Raw genomic sequence first — 22,705 nt, forward strand, 5'->3', positions numbered from 1 at the left:
CAATAGCACCTTTGAAAATATATTTACTTACAAAATCCACATTTTTTTCTCGTTTCATCCACAAAACATAAGAATTTTATGTGATATTATAAACACAGTAGCAGATATTTGAGAAGTGTAAAATAAATGATATATGGTTTTTCTAAATATTTTTAAAATATTTCTAAAAATTGTGACATACATTGGTATGCCGACCCCTTGAATCAATACTTTCTAGGATCACCCTTTGCTGCAGTTACTGCTGCAAGTCTTTTTGTGGTATGTGTCTACCAGTTTTGCAAATCTAGAGGCTGAATTTTTTGCTTATTCCTCTTTGCAAAATAGCTCTAGCTCAGTGAGATTGGATGGAGGCGTCTGTGAACAGAAATTTTCAAGTCTTGCTACAGATTCTCAGTGGGATTTAGGCCTGAACTTTGGGTCATTCACACACATGAATATACTTTGATATAAACCATTACATTGTCGCTCAAATTAGCAGCGCTGGCACTGCTAATGGAAAGCCTAGAAGCTAAAGTGCAGAACCCAGAGAGTGTGAGGCCCCTGGCGCTCCTCCTATGCTGCAGGGAGCATTGGAGAACACTCCGATTAGGCCATAGGAATGACCGTGCTGCTGTTCTGCACTGTCAATCTTCAGAAGCGTGCTGCCACGGCTAAGCATGAAGCCAGGAGACAGGGAAACAGTGCGCCCATGAAGAAATAGTATAAGGCAACCACTTTAAATTAAAAATGGAGTAGAAAAACTTACTTTGGTAACATTTTCAACTGGTTCTCCCGAAGTTCCAATATTTGAAGTTTTGTTAGCCTATGGAAATAATACATTTAGGTAATTATAACAGAAGTGGCTGAAAAAGAATAATACAAAGCCAATAGACCTCACCTATTGTACCATCACCCATTCCCTGTAGACTGTGAGCCCTCGCGGGCAGGGTCCTCTCTCCTCCTATACAAGTCTGTCTTGTACTGTTAATGATTGTTGTACATATACCCTCTCTCACTTGTAAAGCGCCATGGAATAAATGGCGCTATAATAATAAATAATAATAATAATATACATTAATGTAAAGTGAGAAGATTGTGAACAGAACAAGTATACATTATCAGGAGAATATAGCATCTCAAAAGTCTTTGCAATCATCAATGGTGAAAATTGAACTTGGCAATCAAGATAAGTTGAAATTTAGAATTTATGATGGGTAATCCGAACCAAACCAACACAAATGTTTTCGTACAAGTGGAGGACATTCATCAGTATGCAGGAGAAGTATGGATCTGCCCCAGGGAAAGTGAGGGCTGTGAACTGCGGCATCCACCACTGGGAAGAAACGATTGTGTTAGTTTGGTTCAGATTAACCCACAATAAATTCTAAATTTCAACTTATCTTGATTGCAAAGTTCTGTTTTCACCATTACATGGGACTGGATCCTATTTGGGCACCATTATTCAGAAGTGCCATAAATTATATATTCTTTGCAATCATCAAATCACACTTGCAAGTTCATGTCGCTGCCGTGTTTCCCTGAAATTGAGACTTATCAGGAGTTTTCAGGGAGGCGTAAATATAAGGCATCAACTGAACATAAGACCTAGCCGCGGTCCAATAAGGAAGTGTCCGGCAGGGGAGCGCATCAACTTCCTGCAGCGGAACACACACATCAGATCACATTCTCTCACACACACACACACACACACACACACACACACACACACACACACACACACACACACACACACACACACACACACACACACACACACACGACATCCAGTGATATTGATTGCTTCACGGCGGCCTTCACCTGTGATGCTGCAGGAGGAACGCATCACATGGTCAGAAGCAAGTGGTATCACTGGATGGGGTGAGTGTGCACGCGCGATTGTATGTGCGATTTTGCGAGTGTGTGTGTGTATGCTATCTGATGTGTGAGTGTGTGTTCTGATGTGAGTGTATGCAGTCTGATGTGTGAGTGTATGCAGTCTGATGGGTGAGTGCATGCAGTCTGATGTGCCCATGGGACAATGTACCCGCACATATATCCACAGGTACGTCCGCAGATTTCCTGCAGCAGCTTCCCGGAATCCGCAGCTATCCATTGCTGCTGGATTCCAGTGAAATATCTGCGGTAAACTTGCGGACATTCGTGCGACTTACCTGCGGATGTCCCGGCTTCTATTTCCATAGTAGAGAGGCGGAACATCCGCAGGTATTTCTGCAGGAATAATTGACATGCAGTTACGTGCGGCTGCGGGACATCCGCAGCATATTCCGCAGCCGCACATACCGCAGCATGGACATAGCACATTCCTATTGTCCCATAGGATAACATGGGGAGTGTCTGTACTTGCTAAAACCTGCGGATTTATCTAGAAAATCCAGATAAATCCGCGGAAAATCCACGGGTACATTGTCCTGTGGGCACATAGCCTAAAGGTGCAATATGCACCCAGACCCACGAGCAGTTCTGGGTGCATATTGCTAATCCCTGCCTAACCGTCCCTGTATACTCTAGCATAAAGAGATCTTTAGAAAAAGTGTTTCTTTTATCGTATGCTAATGAGCTAGGGCACTAGTCTCCTGGGCATTAGTTCCCCTGGCTAGTCGGCCCCATCAGCATGTTAGTACTCCCCTGTGGGTGTGCTAACATGCTAATGAATGTGCAGCGTCAGAGGATGATCTCACTCACCTCTCTGCTGTCATCACCGCCCGACACTGGATTTTGGCTTAGTGTGCAGGACCCCTCATCCAATAGAGCATAGCAAGTGTGAACACGTGCCAGATGCTATATATACATGAAACAACAACAAAAGGATACAGCAGCACACAGTAAGGCTATGTGCCCATGGGACTCTGTACCCGCAGATTTTGCCGCGGAAAACCTGCGGATTTATTTGGATTTTCTAAATAAAGCTACAGGTTTTAGCAAGTACAGACACTCCCCATGTTATCCTAAGGGACATGGGGAGTGCTATGTCCATGCTGCGGTATGTGCGGCTGTGGAATATGCTGCGGATGTCCCACAGCCACACATAATTGCATGTCAATTATTCCTGCGGAAATTCCTGGAGAATTCCTGACCCTCCACTATGGAGATAGAGGCCAGGACTTCCACAGGTAAGTCGCACGAATGTCTGCAGGTTTACCGCAGCTATTTCGCTGGAATCCTGCAGCTATGTATAGCTGCAGATTCTGGGGATCAGCTGCGGGAAACCTGCGGACGTACCTGCGGATATATCCACGGGTACAGAGTCCCCTGGGCACATAGCCTAAGGGGCAATATATAAGCAAACATAGAATATATGACATATAAACTGCGTTACTGTTATATGGAATATACTTAAAAAAATTAAAATACTTAGTGCACAAATTGGCTAATTCATGTGTTGCATCAAAGAGAGGTCTCTTTGCCGCGGTTGTTGGGCTCACATGAATTGGCCAAATTATGCACGAAGTACCTTCATTTTTCTAAGTATATTCCACATAGCATTAATGCAATTTACAATTCATATATTTTATGTTTGCGTATACATTAGCGCTTACAGAGTTTTGCTATTTTCTTTTGTTTGTGATTAGTGAAACACAGCCAAGTACGTACTGTGATTTCCAGCCTGACCGAAGGTCTCCTGACCCAAACTCAACAGCCTGATAGGCAAATAAACAGTTGAGGTCGGGTCAGGAGACCCGCGGCTGGTCCAGAGATCACAGTCTATACTCAAATCGTGAATGTTGGATGTGTGAAATAAGCCTTATATCTGTTTGAGAGCTTCCAAATCTGCTGGTAATATACTATTACAAAATTCTTAACTCTGACAGACTATACTATTGTATACTGGTGCAATCAATAAAGCCGTCCTTAATAAAAGCTGTGTCCTAGTGTGGACAATTAAGGCCTGGCATGGGAGCAGCTCTTCCCTTATTGCATTACATCATTATTCAATAAAAACATGGCCAGCGAGCATGTAGGTCTAAAAGACGACCGATCCCCTCCCCATCCGCAGCGCTGAACAAGAACAATAGGTTTTAGGTCATTGATTTCGACTTATGCAGCAACTATTCTACAAACCCCACAAGAATCGCATAATGCCAAAGTCAGTCAAATGGAAATCTTTAAAAGCATCTAAAATCAATGCGAGGCCAAGAAAATAAAATTCAGAGCCCACAAATTTCACCCTTTAAAATATAAAGACCGAGCAACTTCTAAAGAGATTTCCCACGTGGGTTATCGAGAAGAAAAACCACGGCATTGAGTTTATTTGCTGACTTATGAGTTCAACAGTGTAAAGGCATGGTATTTTTAGTGTGAACTTGGCTGGAGACCTCGGTGAAAGCTGGCTGCAAGCTACAAAGGGTAACAAGCAGAAATGCCGTGCTCCTGTCTAGAAGAAATGAAAATAATGGGTGGGAGAAGGGTGAGGAGTCATCGTGAGTACAAGACAGAAGACGAAAATCACAGAACTGGCAGAAGAAAAGAGGCAAACAATACACACAGCAGAAACCCTGCACGCCATTATAACACAGACCCTTGCAAAAAATCTACACAAGCCTTATAGATTTGAGATCTATTTACACTTGTGTTAAAAGGGTTTAGCAATTCCAGAGAATTTCAGAGAACCCCTGCCCCCGGCTGCAGTTTGTTTGTTTTTTTTGTTTTGTTTTTTTTTAAAAACACCTCTCTGCTTTACTCACCCTCCCCAGGTCCTGCGCTAAGTCTCCGCTGACTCTCCTGGTGACTTTTATTGTCTGCAGTGCTGATTTGTCAATAACGCTGCAGCTGAAACTGAGCTCAGCGGTTCTGCCCGACATGTGCTGTCAACTTGGACAGAGCTGCTGAGCTCACTTATCAGCTACAGCAATGCTGAGATGAGGTCAGCGCTGCAGACAGGTGGGCAGTGGTAGAGACTCCGGGTAGGACCTGGGGAGGGTGAGTAAAGCACAACCCGTATCAAATCATTCCCACTTATCATTCATTAGACCACGTACACACATTGAGTATCTGGGGAGGTTTCTTTACCTCAGTATTTGTAAGCAGAAACTGGGTGTGGGTGATAAATACACAAGTGGTGCTGTTTCCATTGTTCCACTCCTGGTTGTGACTACAAATACTGAGGTAAAAAAACTCAAGTACTCAATGTGTGCACGTGGACTAAGAGTCATTTCCACTTATTCTCTATTAGGCCAAATGCACACATTGAGTATCTGGTGAGTTTTTTACCTCAGTACTTGTAACCCAAAACCAGAAGTGGGTGATAAATACAGAAGTGGTGCCACGTTTCTACTATTTGTTTTCTCGAAATTCTTCCATTCTTGGTTTGGGCTACAAATACTGAGGTAAAAAACTCAAGTACTCAATGTGTGCACTTGGCCTAAGAGTCATCTCCACTTATTCTCCGTTAGGCCACATGCACATATTCAGTATTTGGTGACTTTTTTTACCTCAGTATTTGTAACCCAAAACCAGGACGGGGGGTGATAAACACTGGAGTGGTGCTTGTGTTTCTATCATTTGTTTCCTCTGTTTCTTCCACTCCTGGTTTTGGCTACAAATACTGAGGTAAAAAACTCACCAAATACTCAACGTGTGTACTTGGTTTAAGAGTTGTCTCCACTTATTCTCCATTAGGCCACATGCACACATTGAGTATTTGGTGAGTTTTTCACCTCAGTATTTATAACCCAAAACCAGGAGTGGGTAGTAAATACAGAAATGGTGCCCGTGTTTCTATTATACGTTTTCTCTGATTCTTCCACTTCTTGTTTTGGTTACAAATACTGAGGTAAAAAAACCGTCACCAAATACTTAACGTGTGCACATGGCCTAGGGGACTATCGGCAAGGGTTCCTGACTAACCAAAATGCAACAAAAATGTTGTAAAAAATTACTGATGCAAAGTAAACCAACCAGTAGATGATGTAAAATTAGACAAATGTATCTAAGAATGTCGCAAAATTTATCTAAATTTGTCGTATTCTCAGATCAGAGTCTTCAAGGGTATGTGTCCATGATCTGGACATCCTGCGTCCTAGACGGAGCATGTCCTCTCCTGTGGGGTTGCGAGTGCCCAAGATCAGGGTTCGGGAAGCTGTGGACTTTTTATCTGTGCTCCCTGTGAATAATCCTCGTGGCTCCGCAGCAATAAATTGACGTGCTGCGGCTTGGGAAACCGCACTGCAGGTCAGTTTACGCTGCAGGGAAAAACAAGCACTGTAGGCATGGGATTTCTAGAAATCCCATGCAGTGTGCTTGCACTGCACAACTCAGTTTTGGAAGCAGCGAAAACACGCTGCATCTAAAACGCTGTAAACCCTGATCGTGACCACGCAGCCTAATATCACTATGTTATGTTTCTTTTATTGGAAAATCCAATTACAAAAATGCCCACACAAAAAATTCCAAAATGTGGCTGTTATAGCTGTAACCTTTCTATATTTTCTTTAAGCACCATGGTCATCACGGTTGAGATATGTGTGTCCAGAGGTTACAATACATTATAGTTATTACCCTCCTGATACAGGCTTAATCGCAATGTCGTTCCGGAGACATCTGTGCTAGAAGAGTGCCCATTTTGACCAATAAAAATGCTAAATAATAAATTGCATCCTCTAAATCATGGCAGCTGCAAATAAAGTATATGATATTCTGAACTCACCTGCCAAAATTAGCTGGCAAGAAATCAAGAAAAGCATCATTTAGGTATAACTGAGTCAAGTTTAACAGCTGTGAAAACCCATCTGGGAGCCTACGGAGAGGGAAGAAAATATCACCCAAAATTAGAAGGAAAGAAATGTCAACAAAAACAATGGTAAACAGGAAATAGTTTGGTGCTCATATAATGAGGCGGTCTGTCATAATAAGGAACAGACCAAGAAACGATCAGGACAAAAATTATTAATAGGGGATATAAAACTGTCTCATCAGGCAGCTCCGGATAATTAACACAGTAAATTACTTCTGAGTCCATCAAGAGCGATTTATTCAATGTGCATTATACAGATTGACTTAATAAATGCAATGAAACACAAGGGGGTTATAGGAAGGCAACAAGGGAGCAAGAGAGGAGCTCAATGGGTAAATAACAGTAACCCAATTTTTAAGAAATTATTACACTTCACACATGGGGATTGTGGTTTTCTTTAATTAGTAAAGCATTGACCAAGTGTGCCTAAAACGACCGGGGTGGATGCGGACCGTTATCTCATGTGTTTTTGGCTTTTAAGTTGTATCCAAACCATCAAAAAAAAACAAATTGAAAAATGACTTGGGTTATCAGTTGGATGATTATCGCTGATTTAGGGAATAAATCTTGGTTGGAAGCTCCTTAAAGGGTCAGACAATGCCCTATAATGTGATATCCCATTCTTTAAAATTGATGACTTGATTGCTAGGATAGGTCTTTAATGTTAGAATGGTAGAGGTCCGACTCTCAGCACCCTCCTTTCTGACCAGCTGTTTAAAGAGACTGAGGTAGTGCTTTGGGACAGTGCTGCAATTTCTAGCACTTGCGCTACTGAAAGTATAGCGTTGTGCTATACAGGACAGTATAAATAATAAAGGTCTCATATAACCAGGCTGTAACAGGTCCCATGAAGCTGATACTTTACTGCACACAGCTACCAAGAAGTAACATCATAGCCCACATGAAGACACTAAGAAATACAGGGGCAACCCTCGATGACCTACCAAGGATTACAGATAACCGCAGGTACAAAATAAAAAGAGGTTGTTTCTTAAGGCACACAGACTAACATAGGCCAATTCTTTCAATATCGACTGGTTTGGCCAACAGTCTATATGTATGAGGTCCCGGATAGATGATTGTGAAGGGAGATAAGGAACAAGAATGTTCCATTTCCGATTGACAACCTTTTTGTTCTCTAAGGCTAAGTTCACACATCCTGTGTTTTCAATCCGTCAGGTCCGTCAGCAACGGATCAGTCATTTTCAAGATGTCAACTGATGCAACTGATGTGTTTTTCACAGGATTCCTTTCACAGGAATCCTGTGAAAAAACTGATCAGTTGCGTCCGTTACATCCGCTGTGCGTCCGTTTTTTGACGGATCAGTCATGATCCGTCTGTGTTTGGGACAGCCCAGTGGGCGTGCCAAGCATGCTGGGCATGCTCAGTAGAGCATGACGGAATCCTGCGCTGGATTCCGTTGTAAGACGGATTACGACGGAATCCAGCACCATAGACATGCATTACAAGCTTGACGGATGGCGACGGATTCCTGCGCGGCGCGTTAATTTTGACGGCCCGAAAAACGTTACATTCTGCGTTGCTCCCCGCTCGGCGGTCAGTCAAAAACGACGGACCGCGACGCAGCGGATGCAACGCAGGGTCATCAGTCGCAATCCGTCGCTAATAGAAGTCTATGGGGAAATACAGGATTCCTGCAAAATATTTTGAAGGATACCGTAATTCCCCAAGGCGACGGATTGTGACTGATGCAAAACACAGGATTGTGAACTTAGCCTTAGGCTACTTTTACACTTCAGCCTTTTTCCATCAGTCACAATCCGTTGCCTTGAGAAAATACGGTATCCTGCAACATATTTTGCAGGATTCAGTTTTTTCCCCATAGACTTGTATTAACGACGGATTGCGACTGATGGCCTTGCGTTAGGCTAAGTTCACACTTCAGTTGTTTTCAATCCGTCAGGTCCGTCAGCAACGGATGAGTTGTTTTTTAGATGTCAACTGATGCAACTGATGTGTTTTTCACAGGATTCCTTTCACAGGAATCCTGTGAAAAAACTGATCAGTTGCGTCCGTAAGGCTAAGTTCACATTTCCGCTAAAATCTATCAGTCACAATCCGCTGCTCTTGTAAACAGCGGAATCCGTTTAGCGGATTCCGCTGCTCCCATAGACTTGTATGAGCAGCGGATTGTGACTGATGATGCTGCGCTGCACCCTCCGCCCGACTGATCAGTCGTGGAACGACTGACCGCCGGGCGGGGGGAACGCAGCATGTAACGTTTTTTGAGCAGCGAGATCCGTCGGATTTCGCTGCGCATGCTCTCTGGCTCCCTGCACACGTCACCAGCTTTGGTTGGTTACCCGATATTTACCCTGGTTACGGTGCAAGGAGCCAGCGCTAAGCGGTGTAGGCCCGTAACCAAGGTAAATATCGGGTAACCAAGGTAAACATCGGGTGCTTTGCTGTTACCCGATATTTAGGCTGGTTACGTGTGCAGGGAGGCCGACACTTCCCCGCTCGGCCCCGCCCCCTCCCGCACTCCGCACATGTATGTACACACACACACACACACACACACCTGTCCCCAGCCATGCAGACAAGCACTGCCATTGACACCCTCATCTGGCCCCGCCCCCTGCTCGGCTCCGCCCCCTCCCGCACTTTGCATGTGCACACACACACACACACATACATACATACATGCACATACACACACTCACTCACACATACACTCACCTGTCCCCAGCCATGCAGACCGCAGCACTTCTACTGACATCCTCAGCGCCTGGCCCCGCCCCCCGCTCGGCTCCGCCCCCTCCCGCACTTTGCATGTGCACACACATACATACATACATACATACATACATACATGCACATACACACACTCACTCACTCACAGATACACTCACCTGTCCCCAGCCATGCATACCGCAGCACTTCCACTGACATCCTCAGCGCCTGGCCCCGCCCCCCGCTCGGCTCTGCCCCCGAACTCCGCCCCCCGCACACAACGGAATCCGACAAAGAATTCTGTTCTTTGTCATCCGTTGTACAGCGTTGAACAGCGCATCAGTCACATGCGTCAAGCGACGCATGTGACTGATACAAATCAACGGAAATGTGAACTTAGCCTTACATCCGCTGTGCATCCGTTTTTTGACGGATCAGTCATGATCCGTTTGTGTTTGGGACAGCCCAGTGGGCGTGCCAAACATGCTGGGCATGCTCAGTAGAGCATGGTGGAATCCAGCGCTGGATTCCGTCGTAAGACGGATTACGACGGAATCCAACACTATAGACATACATTGCAAGTGTGGCGGATGGCGACGGATTCCTGCGCGGCGCGTTAATTTTGACGGCCCGAAAAACGTTACATTCTGCGTTGCTCCCCGCTCGGCGGTCAAAAACGACGGACCGCGACGCAGCGGATGCAACGCAGGGTCATCAGTCGCAATCCGTCACTAATAGAAGTCTATGGGGAAATACAGGATTCCTGCAAAATATTTTGCAGGATTTCGTAATTCCTCAAGGCTACGGATTGTGACTGATGCAAAACAACTGAAGTGTGAACTTAGCCTTACATCCGCTCGTGGAATGACTGACCGTTGGGCGGAAGGAACTGACACTAATGTTTTTGGAGCGTCAAAAAAACTCACTACGCAGGATTCTCTCACAATCCGTCAAGACGTATAATGGTTGTCTATGGTGCTGGATTCAGCCGTAATCCATCACACGACGGAATCCAGTGCTGGATTCCGTTATTTGCTACTGAGCATGCCCAGTATGTACACAATCACATTGCAAGGCTCCAGATAGGCTTCATAGGAATAATCCAAACACAATTTTAGCTATAACAACATTTATTCTGCCCCTTTCTCTACAAAGTGTCACAGATGGCCTATGAAAATACAGTAATAGCTCACCAAAATCTCTGCCACTCCCATTGGGCTGTCCAAATAACAAACGAATCATGATGGATTCGTCGTAAACCGGACGCACAACGGATGTAACGGACGTGACAGATAAGTTATTTTACAGGATTCCTGTGAATGGAAACCTGTGAAATAACACATCCGTTGACAGCTAAAATACAACAAATCCGTCGTTCCGTCTCAACGACTGACCTGACTGATTTGAAACAACTGAAGTGTGAAAGTAGCCTAAAGCTGGGTTTACACACTGAGACTTTCTAGCGATCCAACCTGCGATCTCAACCTAGCCGGGATCGCTACAAAGTCTCTGGTGAGCTGTCAAACAGGCAGACCTGGCCAACGACCTAACAGCGATCCGGACCTGCAGAGCGACTAGCTGGTCGTTGGGGACGTGTCAAAAAAGCAGGTGAACTTCACCCGAATTCATTTAATGCCGCGCGGCTCTGTGTGCAGTGACAGCTCAGCTGATCGCGCTACTCACCGCCGCTCCGGTCAGCTCCACGCAGCAAATGAGGTGAGTAGCGCGATCAGCTGAACTGTCACTGAGGTTACCCGTGGCCACCGCTGCATCCACCGCTGGATCCAGGTAACCTCAGTGACAGCTCAGCCGATCACACGGCTCTCTTCATTAGCTGCGTGCAGGTGACAGGAGCGGCGGTGTCTTCTGCTGCTCCTGTCACCTGCATGCAGCAGAGCTGGATGCGACGCTGGAGGACCGTGGATTACGCCGGACAAGGAGGGCTTTGTTGAAATAAATTGGTAATGAGGGAATTTGTTAGTGTTTTTTATTTCTAATAAAGGATTTTTCGGGTGTGTGTTTTTTAACTGTAATTTACAGATTAATCATGGAAGGTATCTCGGGGTGACGCCTGACATGATTAATCTTGGACTTATTGGCAGCTATGGGCTGCCAATAACTCCTTATTACCCCGATTTGCCAACGCACCAGGGCAAATCGGGAAGAGCCGGGTACAGTCCCAGATCTGTCACATCTAATGTATGCGGCAATTCTGGGCGTCTGCTGGCTGATATTGTTAGGCTGGAGGGCTCCCCATAACGTTTGGCTCCCCATCCTGAGAATACCAGCCTGCAGCCGTATGGCTTTATCTGGCTGGTATTAAAATAGGGGGGGACCGCACGCCGGATTTTTTAATTATTTATTTATTTATTTTACTGCACAGTATAGACACGCCCACCGGCTGCTGTGATTGGGTGCAGTGACACAGCTGTCACTCAGCGTGTGGGCGTGTCTCACTGCAACCAATCATATTTGCCGGTGGGCGGGGAAAAGCAGGGAATACGAGATTGTTTAATGAGCGGCCGGCTTTTTCAAAAAAGGAAAAGCCGCTGGAGCAGAGTGAACGCCGTGCAGCGCCGGTGATCGGGGATCGGTGAGTATGAGAGAGGGGGGGACACTTCAGTCACTCGGGGGATTAGCGGTCACCGGTGAATCCATTGTTATGCTAGCAGTTATCTAAAGTGTATGGTGGGCTTGACGTTCCAGCAAACAGACAGAGACACAAAACACTTGGTTATCAGTATTCTCCTTAGACTTAATCCATGTCTAATAACAACACCACTTTCCGGTGGTCAGGTTGCTAAAAAAAATATGTTGACATGTTGACTAATGGAGAAGCCTACCGGTCTCTTGCCTAACTATCTTTTCTAGTAAGTCAGTGCTATGATCAGACAACCATAAGATTTGTGATTGGACGAGTCATCCTACAATTTCTACTTTTCATACAATCTACTGATTTAGGAGATCTTACTAGTAGCAGAAATTCATCAATGCTCTCTGGGAAAAATGAAGGTCAAAAAACAGTCTCTAACATGGAACCTATGAGGTTGCTGCAATGTAAATAAACCCATACACATTAGATGGAAGTTTGCTGGGCCGACTAACCATCTTATGAGAATGAAGGCCTCCCAACTCTCGCCTAATAGATGGGGAAGTAAAGATTGGGCAAATGGAATTTCAATGGACAATCTTTTTGCTTTCAAGGCCAAGCCCTAAAGTGTATGTGGGAGTCTGCTAACAGTTATATCTATGGCTTCAGTTGTGACCAAACCCTTAAAAAAAAGAACCTTAAAAAATGACTTGGGTTATCGCCGGATGGTTGTCACTGGTTTGGGTGTTAACTATAGTCTTGTTTGGAAACCCTTTATAGGGTCAGGCAAGAACTTATAAAGGTGATATCCTATTCATTAAAACTGGTCACTAGGATATATCTTTAATATTAGAATGGGGTAGGGGTCTATCCCCCCTCCACTAATCAGCTGTTTAAATGTAGTGCTTTGGGACAATTTCTAGCACTTCCGCTAATGGAAGTATGGGGTTGTATGGTAAAGAAGACTATAAAAAATAAAGGGTACAAATGAAGTTTCATGATAGCCCCTCCAAATAGATAATAGGTGGCCAAACTGAAAATAATTGCTGTAATATTGAAGCCTTTACTAAGGCTAGGTATTTGACTCTAAAGAACTAGATAAAATCACCTATAGGTAAAGCTAGAAAGAGCAATTTTACATACAATTAGCTAAAAAGCAAAACTGTAAGTTAAAATGTCAGCCATACCGGTGGGCATAATTCAGCCCCTTCTAGGCCAGTCTATATTCGCTGATTAGACACTAATGGTGATTTAGGGCTTGATACAAACTAAAGACAATCAGCCCAGCCTATTTCTGTAATAGAGCTTTGATAGATCATCGGATTCCTGCAGTTTCTCTAAATTAATCAATCAGGCCACGCAATCTGCTTCAGCTTCTTGATTGGTTCGCAAAAAAACGCACTCCTGCAAAGTGTTCAATAATCCATTTGCCATTAAAGAGAAAATGTCTTTTGAAAGGAAAAAAAAAAAAAGGCACAGAAGCGAAGACTGAGAAAAGGGCACGAGGGGTTTGAGTCTTGATTTCCGAGCTCTCGTCGCTAAGCAGTTTTCCGTAATAACAATCATTTATTCCCCGGGGTTGCATGTAACATGTCACAAACCTCTTAATTATCCCCTCCTACAGTTACCAATTTGGAGCTTTTTACAGCCTTAGAAAAGTAATACATTTTCTGCCATCATCTTCATGGATGAACAAATCAGTCGGAATTTTTTTTTTTTTTTTTTAAAAAGAAGAAATGTATACGCAACTGGATTAAGTCCATGACTAATTAAACTAATTATTACGTACAGGTTTAACCAATTATTATTATTCCTCTAGCTGAAACTAGGGATCAATAAAGTCAACTAAATGTAATGCTCAAAAAAACACTTGGAACTTAACGCTACTCACTTGGAAATTGGATTGACGCTTGCTTCGACGATTGTCAAAACTTTACAATTCTTTATATTTTCTGGAAACTCCTGTATACCTGTCAATAATAAGAGGGGTTTTAGGTCATTATTCTCTACATAGCGAAGGAAAAAAAATCAAGAATAATGTATAAACTACAACAAAAATAAAAATTTTATTTTTTATAATATAGACACACACACACACACACACACACACACACACACACAGTACAGACCAAAAGTTTGGACACACCTTCTCATTCAAACAGTTTTCATTATTTTCAGGACTCTGAAAATTGTAGATTCACATTGACGGCATCAAAACTATGAATTAAAACATGTGGAATGAAATACATAAAAAAGTGTGAAACAACTGAAAATATGTCTTATATTCTAGGTTCTTCAAAGTAGCCACCTTTTGCTTTCATTAATACTTTGAACACTCTTGGCATTCTCTTGATGAGCTTCAAGAGGTAGTCACCGGAAATGGTTTCCAACAGTCTTGAAGGAGTTCCCATAAATGCTTAGCACTTGTTGGCCCTTTTGCCTTCACTCTGCGTTCCAGCTCACCCTAAACCATCTCGATTGGGTTCAGGTCTGGTGACTGTGGAGACCAGGTCATCTGGCATAGCACTCCATCACTCCCCTTCTTAATCAAATAGCCCTTACACAGCCTGGAGGTGTGTTTGGGGTCAATGTCCTGTTGAAAAATAAATGATTGTCCAACTATATGCAAACCAGATGGAATAGCATGCCGCTGCAAGATGCTGTGGTAGCCATGCTGGTTCTGTATGCCTTCAATTTTGAATAAATCCCCAACAGTGTCACCAGCAAAGCACCCCCACACCATCACACCTCCTCCTCCATGCTTCACGGTGGGAACCAGCCATGTAGAGTCCATCCATTCACCTTTTCTACAAAGACACGGTGGTTGGATCCAAAGATCTCAAATTTGGACTCCTCAGACCAAAGCACAGATTTCCACTGGTCTAATGTCCATTCCTTGTGTTCTTTAGCCCAAACAAGTCTCTTCTGCTTGTTGCCTGTCCATAGCAGTGGTTTCCTAGCAGCTATTTTACCATGAAGGCCTGCTGCACAAAGTCTCCTCTTATCAGTTGTGCTAGAGATGAGGTGTGTCCAAACTTTTGGTCTTTACTATATACACACACACACACACACACACACACACACACACACATACATATACATACATACACCTACATACACCTACATATACATACACGGTTTCAACAGAGAATTGGAAAAAGAAAACCATGGCCGACTAATTATAGTTTACCTAACTAGTATTGTGGTAGCTGCGGTTTTAGTTTTGGCTCAGATCTGCAATGTTTGTGCACCATGTGTGTAAATAATATAAAATATGACAAGTCCTCATTGTTCTCCCACACTGAAATAATTAAAATATCTCAACCCCCCCCCACCCCCCCCAAAAGAGACACATTAAATTACAGTGTAGGAGAAAATGCTGCGGTTATTAAAATGCCATTATAGGATTAAGCACTTTGGATATGGTGCCAAACCATCAAGGGATCACATCGACCGTGATGTAACTTCTGTTTCTCCCAATGCAACCAAAAAAAATGAAAATTACATGGACCTAGTCCTTTTTGATTGTATATAGGACTATTAAAGAGGATCAATCACAAAGATTTTCATATATAAACTAAAGCCAGTGCTATACTGGCACAATCATGCTGATTCTATACATACCTTTAGTTGTAAGATCGGATGTATAGTTTCTGAAATACAGGCAAGTAAAGTTTGTGAAGTGCACTGTTATTTGATTGATAGGTGTTACAGAATGTCTTATAGGTGGGTCGGGTTTTGCTAGTTATTCCCGCCCTTGTCTGCCTATTTTTCCTCCCCCTCTCCTACGTCCCCCTGTAATAACAGAGACAGGAAGAGGAAGAACAGGCAGCAGACAGGGGCGGAAATAACTAGCAAACCCAACCTACCTATTAGATATTCTGCAGCACCTATCAATCAAGTAACTGTGTATTTCAAAAACTTTACTTGCCTGTATTTCAGAAAGTATACATCCGATCTCACAACCACAGGTATGTTTAGAATCAGTATGATAACGCCAATATGGCACTGGCGTTAGCATATATATGAAAATCCTGGTGGTTGGTCCTCTTTAAGGTCATGATGCAAAAATTACAGCTAATCAGCCATTATATTTAACCCCAGTGGGGTACATAGAAAATATTAAAATGCATACCACAATTATGGTGCTTTTTTCCAATCCAGGATAGTGTCTGGTGATTTTTTTTTTACTACCTATAGGCCAATGTTTCACTGTTTTATTTGCAAACAATACAGTGTCTCTGAAGAAATGTGTTTCTCCATACTATAAAGCAAAGAGGATGGACTACTTATGGCTGGGGACCCCACTCTACATAAACACTGTAGCCACCATATGGGCTGGGCAGACTCTACAAATGCCCTTTCCGCACTACACTGGAATTACCAGCTAAAGGGCCCTAAAAACAATCTGTTTTTGCCCCTGAGACCTCATTAGTAGAGATGAGTGGACCCGTGGAAGTTCGGTTCGGCTGCTTCAGCCGGACTTTGGATAAAGTTAGGTTTCGGACCCGAACTTGACCTGAACCTCAATGAAGTCACTAATTGGGCAGTTCGGGTTTCCGCCCACATGCAGCCAGCCATAAACAGATCACTTCCGGGGGAGGGTTTTTCCATTTTTTATATACATTTTTTGGGTGCACAGTACATCCGATCACGCTGTTGTTACCCCCGGTGCGGGTCGATCAAACACTGCAAGCGCCTCACACTGAACGTACCTGAACACAGAGATGCTTGTTCGAGTGGTCAGCATATGTAAACCACCCGAACTCTGATCCTGAACTGTCGTTTGTTTTTTTTTTTTTTTTTTTGTAAAGTCTGATTTCAGTCCGAACATCGGACCTCCGGTTCGCTCATCTCTACTGATTAGTACCGGGCATAATGTTGAGGTCATCAATATAAAAAGCCGACATATGTGCAAACTCACTCCCAGTGACTACTCACAAGAAAACGGAGTGTGACATAGCAACAAATCCCTTAGCGTAAAGACAGGATGCCGGAGACCCTACAAAGCCATCAGAGGAAAGGAGGATTTCCTCTCCCATCACCATATCACAATAGGTTATCTAAATGTCATCCCTATACTTAAGTAAGCACGACTATTGTCAGGACGTAGAACTTTGTTTTATAGAACTATATAAAACATGAAAAAAAATCTGGTTTTCTTCAAATATATTCAATTCAGAGTTTTGGTGGGATTGTTAGTGCCCACCCAAAATCCAACCTATGGAGTCCGGTGTCTTCTGGCAGGCTTCTCCTGCAGTGCTCTACATCAGGGTTCCCCAACTGCAGTCCTCACGGCCCACCAACAGTGCATGTTTTCAGGATTTCCTTAGCATTGCACTGCTGTTGGAACCAGCACCTGGGCAGGTAATTACATTAACACCTGTGCAATACTAAGGAAATCCCAAAAACCTGCACTGTTGGTGGGCCTTGAGGACTGGAGTTGGGGACCTCTGCTCTACATAACCCACCCAGGAACCTGTATAGGAGATGTTGGCTATGGACACTCCTGGGAATTAAAGGTAGATTCAGCCAACCACACCAGAAATATTTGGACAGTGAACGAATCTCCATGATTTGCCGCTACTTTTTTATTTAAAATGAAACAATTGAGTTGAAATGGAATTTGGTAAACTGCTAAAATGCCACAACTTGTGTCACTGTCCAAATATTTCTGGATCTAACTGTATATGTGACATTTGGGGACTGGGGCATCCAATTCCACTCTATTAGTGGTTAAATGACTAATTGGATATTATGGTCCTCATATACATTAACATCAGCATGACTGACCAGTAGTGATGAGCGAGCACTACCATACTCTAATGCTAGGTACTCCTAATGAGCAGTTGTTGTTCGGATGGGCGCGACTTGAGTACCCGAGTATAATGGAAGTCAAAGGGGGACTCAAGCATTTTTGTGGAAGCTTTCCTTTAAAAATGCTCTAGTTCCCCATTGACTTTCGTTATACTTGGGTACTTGAGTTGCACCCATCTGAGCACCCAACTGCTCGTTACAACTACCAAACACCCGAGCATGGTAGTGCTCGCTCATCACTACTGACCAACAATCTGAAGCATATCGGGCCCCCGACTCTACCCTGACAAATGATGTTGGGGTAGTGTCTTTGGTGGATGGGCACCCATAGGTCTTTGCCAGAACAGTTTCACTACACTCCTTATATTTTAAGTGCATGACTTGCAGGAATGAAAAAAAAAATAATAGTGACAAGTGACCCTAAAAACCCAACCTATTAGCCCAATCTAACTATATCTTCGCTATATAGATTAGCCATAGGTCTGTGACTTTAGCCCGGGGAAATAGATCCTGGTCAGTCTGTTCTGTTTGAAATTAAGTTTTCACACTTTAGAATTTCTGCCGTAACACTAATCAACTAAAACAGATAATTTCTGTGCTAGAGCTAGATATCGGGAAGGCTATGGTCAGGTCACTGGATTCCTCCATGGCTAGCATCACGTTTGACACCTAATACATAACAACTAGGCTTATTTTGAAAAGTAGCAGAGTGGAAATACTTTCAAGGACCCATCAGAGATATAAACTTTTACAGATCTCCACTATGTGTTACTCCTAAGTTTACGTTCATCATTCTGTCCTGTAAAACTCAAGGCTCCAAGCATCCAAATAAGGAGTACAACACAAGCCGAGCTCAAGATGCCAAACAGAACAGCAAAGTCCGTTTGTCAGTCGCTAATTACATTCAGAATCGGGCATACGTTCAATCATGACAAAAAGTATCTTAGTAGTATCTGATAAAATATGTGAACAAGTCATTATATAAAAACGGTAGAGAAATGTGACAGAAGAAAAATGTAAAAGGTTATTCTCACCACTAGGAATTTTTTTAAACTTCTGACTAGCTAAAGGAGTGGGAATCACCTAGTCTAGCATACTCTGGTCTTATTAACAAACATTGGGGTGCTTTCTGATGCAGCAAGCTGCCTCCTAGCAAGAAACAAGGTAACCAAGCAAACATACTTCTTCCCGACACGCCACCAGAAAGATAGGAGGGTCCTGGCTGGGTGTGTGGACTTGTGTCGTGAGGCCGATTCGCCCATGCAAGCCGCATGCTACAAATGGCTTTGGCTGGCCAGGATCAGGTGTTAACTCACCCCATAAAATGAGGCCACCTTGCCGCTGGCTGTTGGGCTCACATAAAATTTGGCCAATTTTGTGTGCTAAGTAACTCACTTTTTACAGTGACTAGTCACAAGGGCGTTTGGTCCCAGACTAGTTGGCCCAATAAGCATGTTATGAAGCCTCTGAGCTGAGGAATACAATGCTTTGTACCCCTCAGCATTGAGCTTTTCTGAAAGCCAAGTGTATTCATCCCAGCTTCAGAGTAGTCTACTGAGCATGATCTGTAGTCGTCCACACTTCCGGTAATGTGCACTATGCCTCTCTGAAGCCGGGATTCATACATCAAGCTTCAGAGTAGTGTGTATGACCGGATGTGTGGACGACTTCCGATCATGCGCAGTAAGCCTCCCTGAAGCTGAGTCGCATACACCCAGCATCAGAAAAGCTCAATGCTGAGGGCTACAAAGCCGTGTACACGCATAAATTTGTATCGTGCTGCCATGACGCCAGCTCTTATAACGTATGTTATCACGCCCACAGGGGAAGGATAACATACTTAGTGGGCCGACTAGTCAGGGAACTGGCACCCCTGCAACTAGTCACAGCCATCATTAGTATCTCAAACAGTCTTAAGAAATACTTTTTCTAATGATCTGTTTATCTATGCTACTACATGAAAGGACGGTTAGGCAGGGAATACAGATATGCACCCAGAATTGCTCGTGGTTCTTGCTGCACAGGGAACCTGACAGGTTCCCTTTAAATGTAACCTGACAATCACATTTCCACCAATAGTCCCTCCATTTCTTCCTGTCTAGTTCATGTCTTCATTAGTCCCACTAGCTTCACTACCACTCAGCTCAATATCACAGAAATAGAGTCCATGAAGTAGAAAACCACAGCATACACCATCCAAGATCCAAAAAGTGCTTTTATTCCAAATAATGTGCAGGTAAAATAGCGGGAGGGAGAGAGCCGGGTGCAGGCCCCCCAATGACTTGTACTAAGCACCAGAGCATGGTAGTACTCACTCATCACTAGTTACGAGTATTGAACACCCGAGCATGGTAGTGCTCACTCATCAATAGTTATGAGTAATAATTAATCACCTGAGCATGGTAGTGCTCACTCATCAATAGTTACGAGTACTGAGCACTTGAGCATGGTAGGGCTTGCTCATCACTAGTGCCGAGTACCAAGCATGGTAGTGCTTGCTTATCACTAGTTACGAGCATTGAACACTCGAGCATGGTAGTACTCACTTATCAATAGTTACAAGTACCGAGCACCTGAGCATGGTAGTGGTCACTCATAACTAGTGACGACCAACCCATCCATATCAGCACTGGACCCTGGTGATGGTGAGTAAAGAATGGTGTGTGGGGTTTTTTTTGTTTGTTTTTCAAATCAAACTACACCCAGGGACCAATATTTCCTGACAAACGACAAACTCGTTAACACAGGTCACAAGTGGAGCAGCCGGTAACAGAAACTGACACGGCTATCCGGAGACTGGGACACCTTTGAAAATGCAAGTACATTAGTATGTTGTATATAAGTATATATAATGATTAACCAGACAAGGAATTTTATTTATTTTTTTTATTACCAACTCTACTAGCTTTTAATTATTCAGGCAACAAACTGTGCTGTGTCGGCAACTACAGCTCCAATGTGAAAAAGTGGCTCCATTAATGGAGAAGAGAAAAAAGTCCCTTTTGCTATAGCAGCACAAGCTGCGATTCATCCCATCGTTACGATGCAGACGTTCCATGTGCACAGAAGATTATTACTTTAGAAGAACGATGGAGAAACGTACTTGGTGAATATTGCCTTTAACGTCATCAGGAGAACAAAAGCATGAAACAGCTAAACCAAGGTGTCAAACCAGCGAATGACTGACACCTAAAAGTCACAACCCTCAGCAGTGCAATCATCTCATGTCTATTACATTTTCACTCTTGATTTTGACATCTCCAGCTGTTGGGTAAAGAGCTCAGCAATTTCCAGGGTCTTATATCTGTTACATCAATTGGTAAAGTGCAAGGTATCATTTTTTCATTAAGTCATTTAACCACCTGCGACTTTGCTCATGATATATTCAAGATGTCAACTCTGCTGACAACGAAATACTCTTGTTCTAAAGCCTCCTAGACCCAAAGAGATGCAGCAAATCGTAAGAATGTAATCCCTGGAAAAGGGAAAGCCTATGTGAAAGCCATTTTAGCCCGGCTTGTTTATTTTTCTTGTGCTGTAAAGTGGAAAACTGATCTGCAAAAGTAGATAAAAAGTGAAATCCAGAATAATGGCGCACATCCGGAGCAGCTGGATATCTTCAGGTGTCACCTGCACCTTCATCCAACACTTATCGTAGGTCTAATTTTGGCAAATTACCAGCATCTGACATCTTCCCTCCCTCCCTCCCTCCTACACACACACACACACACACACACACACACACACAGTACAGACCAAAAGTTTGGACACACCTTCTCATTCAAAGAGTTTTCTTTATTTTCAGGACTTTGAAAATTGTAGATTCACATTGAAGGCATCAAAACTATGAATTAAAACATGTGGAATGAAATACTTAAAGTGTGAAACAACTGAAAATATGCCTTATATTCTAGGTTCTTCAAAGTAGCCACCTTTTGCTTTGATTACTGCTTTGCACACTCTTGGCATTCTCTTGATGAGCTTCAAGAGGTAGTCACCGGAAATGGTCTTCCAACAGTCTTGAGGGAGTTCCCAGAGATGCTTAGCACTTGTTCGCCCTTTTGCCTTCACTCTGCGGTCCAGCTCACCCCAAACCATCTCGATTGGGTTCAGGTCTTGTGACTGTGGAGGCCAGGTCATCTGGCGTAGCAACCCATCACTCTCCTTCTTAGTCAAATAGCCCTTACACAGCCTGGAGGTGTGTTTGGGGTCATTGTCCTGATGAAAAATAAATGATTGTCCAACTAAACGCAAACTGGATAGAATAGCATGCCTCTGCAAGATGCTGTGGTAGGCATGCTGGTTCAGTATGCCTTCAATTTTGAATAAATCCCCAACAGCGTCACAAGCAAAGCACCCCCACACCATCACACCTCCTCCTCCATGCTTCACGGTGGGAACCAGCATGTAGAGTCCATCCGTTCACCTTTTCTACAAAGACACGGTGGTTGGATCTAAAGATCTCAAATTTGGACTCATCAGACCAAAGCACAGATTTCCACTGGTCTAATGTCCATTCCTTGTCTTCTTTAGCCCAAAGAAGTCTCTTTTGCTTGTTGCCTGTCCTTAGCAGTGGTTTCCTACCAGCTATTTTACCATGAAGGCCTGCTGCACAAAGTCTCCTCTTAACAGTTGTTCTAGAGATGAGAAGGTGTGTCCAAACTTTTGGTCTGTACTGTACAGACATACATAATTCTAAAATTCCAATTTTTGTATACTTTCTCTTGACTGTTCTTTTTTTGCCATCACATAGAATACACCTAACACTATACTTCCCTATTCAACTCTTTTGCAAGAAACTTATTGACAGTCAACGAACAGAGATCTTCCAACATATCCCCAAAAATTAAAAACCCAAAGTAAGTACGGTAAA

At 43.4% G+C, this 22,705-nt stretch overlaps 1 protein-coding gene across 2 annotated transcripts in view; it reads right to left on the reverse strand.

Moving 5' to 3' along the window:
• Positions 1-22,705, reverse strand: part of ERBIN (erbb2 interacting protein) — a 352,105-nt gene that overhangs the window by 136,851 nt on the left and 192,549 nt on the right. For both annotated transcript variants that reach the window (XM_075326048.1, XM_075326057.1), the window contains exons 6-8: positions 13,907-13,985; positions 6,644-6,733; positions 746-802 (exon numbers count right to left, since the gene is read on the reverse strand). In XM_075326048.1, the coding sequence (XP_075182163.1) occupies positions 746-802; positions 6,644-6,733; positions 13,907-13,985 (226 nt within the window). The remainder of the gene's footprint in view (positions 1-745; positions 803-6,643; positions 6,734-13,906; positions 13,986-22,705) is intronic.

The sequence above is a fragment of the Anomaloglossus baeobatrachus genome, chromosome 1, assembly GCF_048569485.1.
Source record: "Anomaloglossus baeobatrachus isolate aAnoBae1 chromosome 1, aAnoBae1.hap1, whole genome shotgun sequence".
Lineage (NCBI taxonomy): Eukaryota > Metazoa > Chordata > Amphibia > Anura > Aromobatidae > Anomaloglossus > Anomaloglossus baeobatrachus.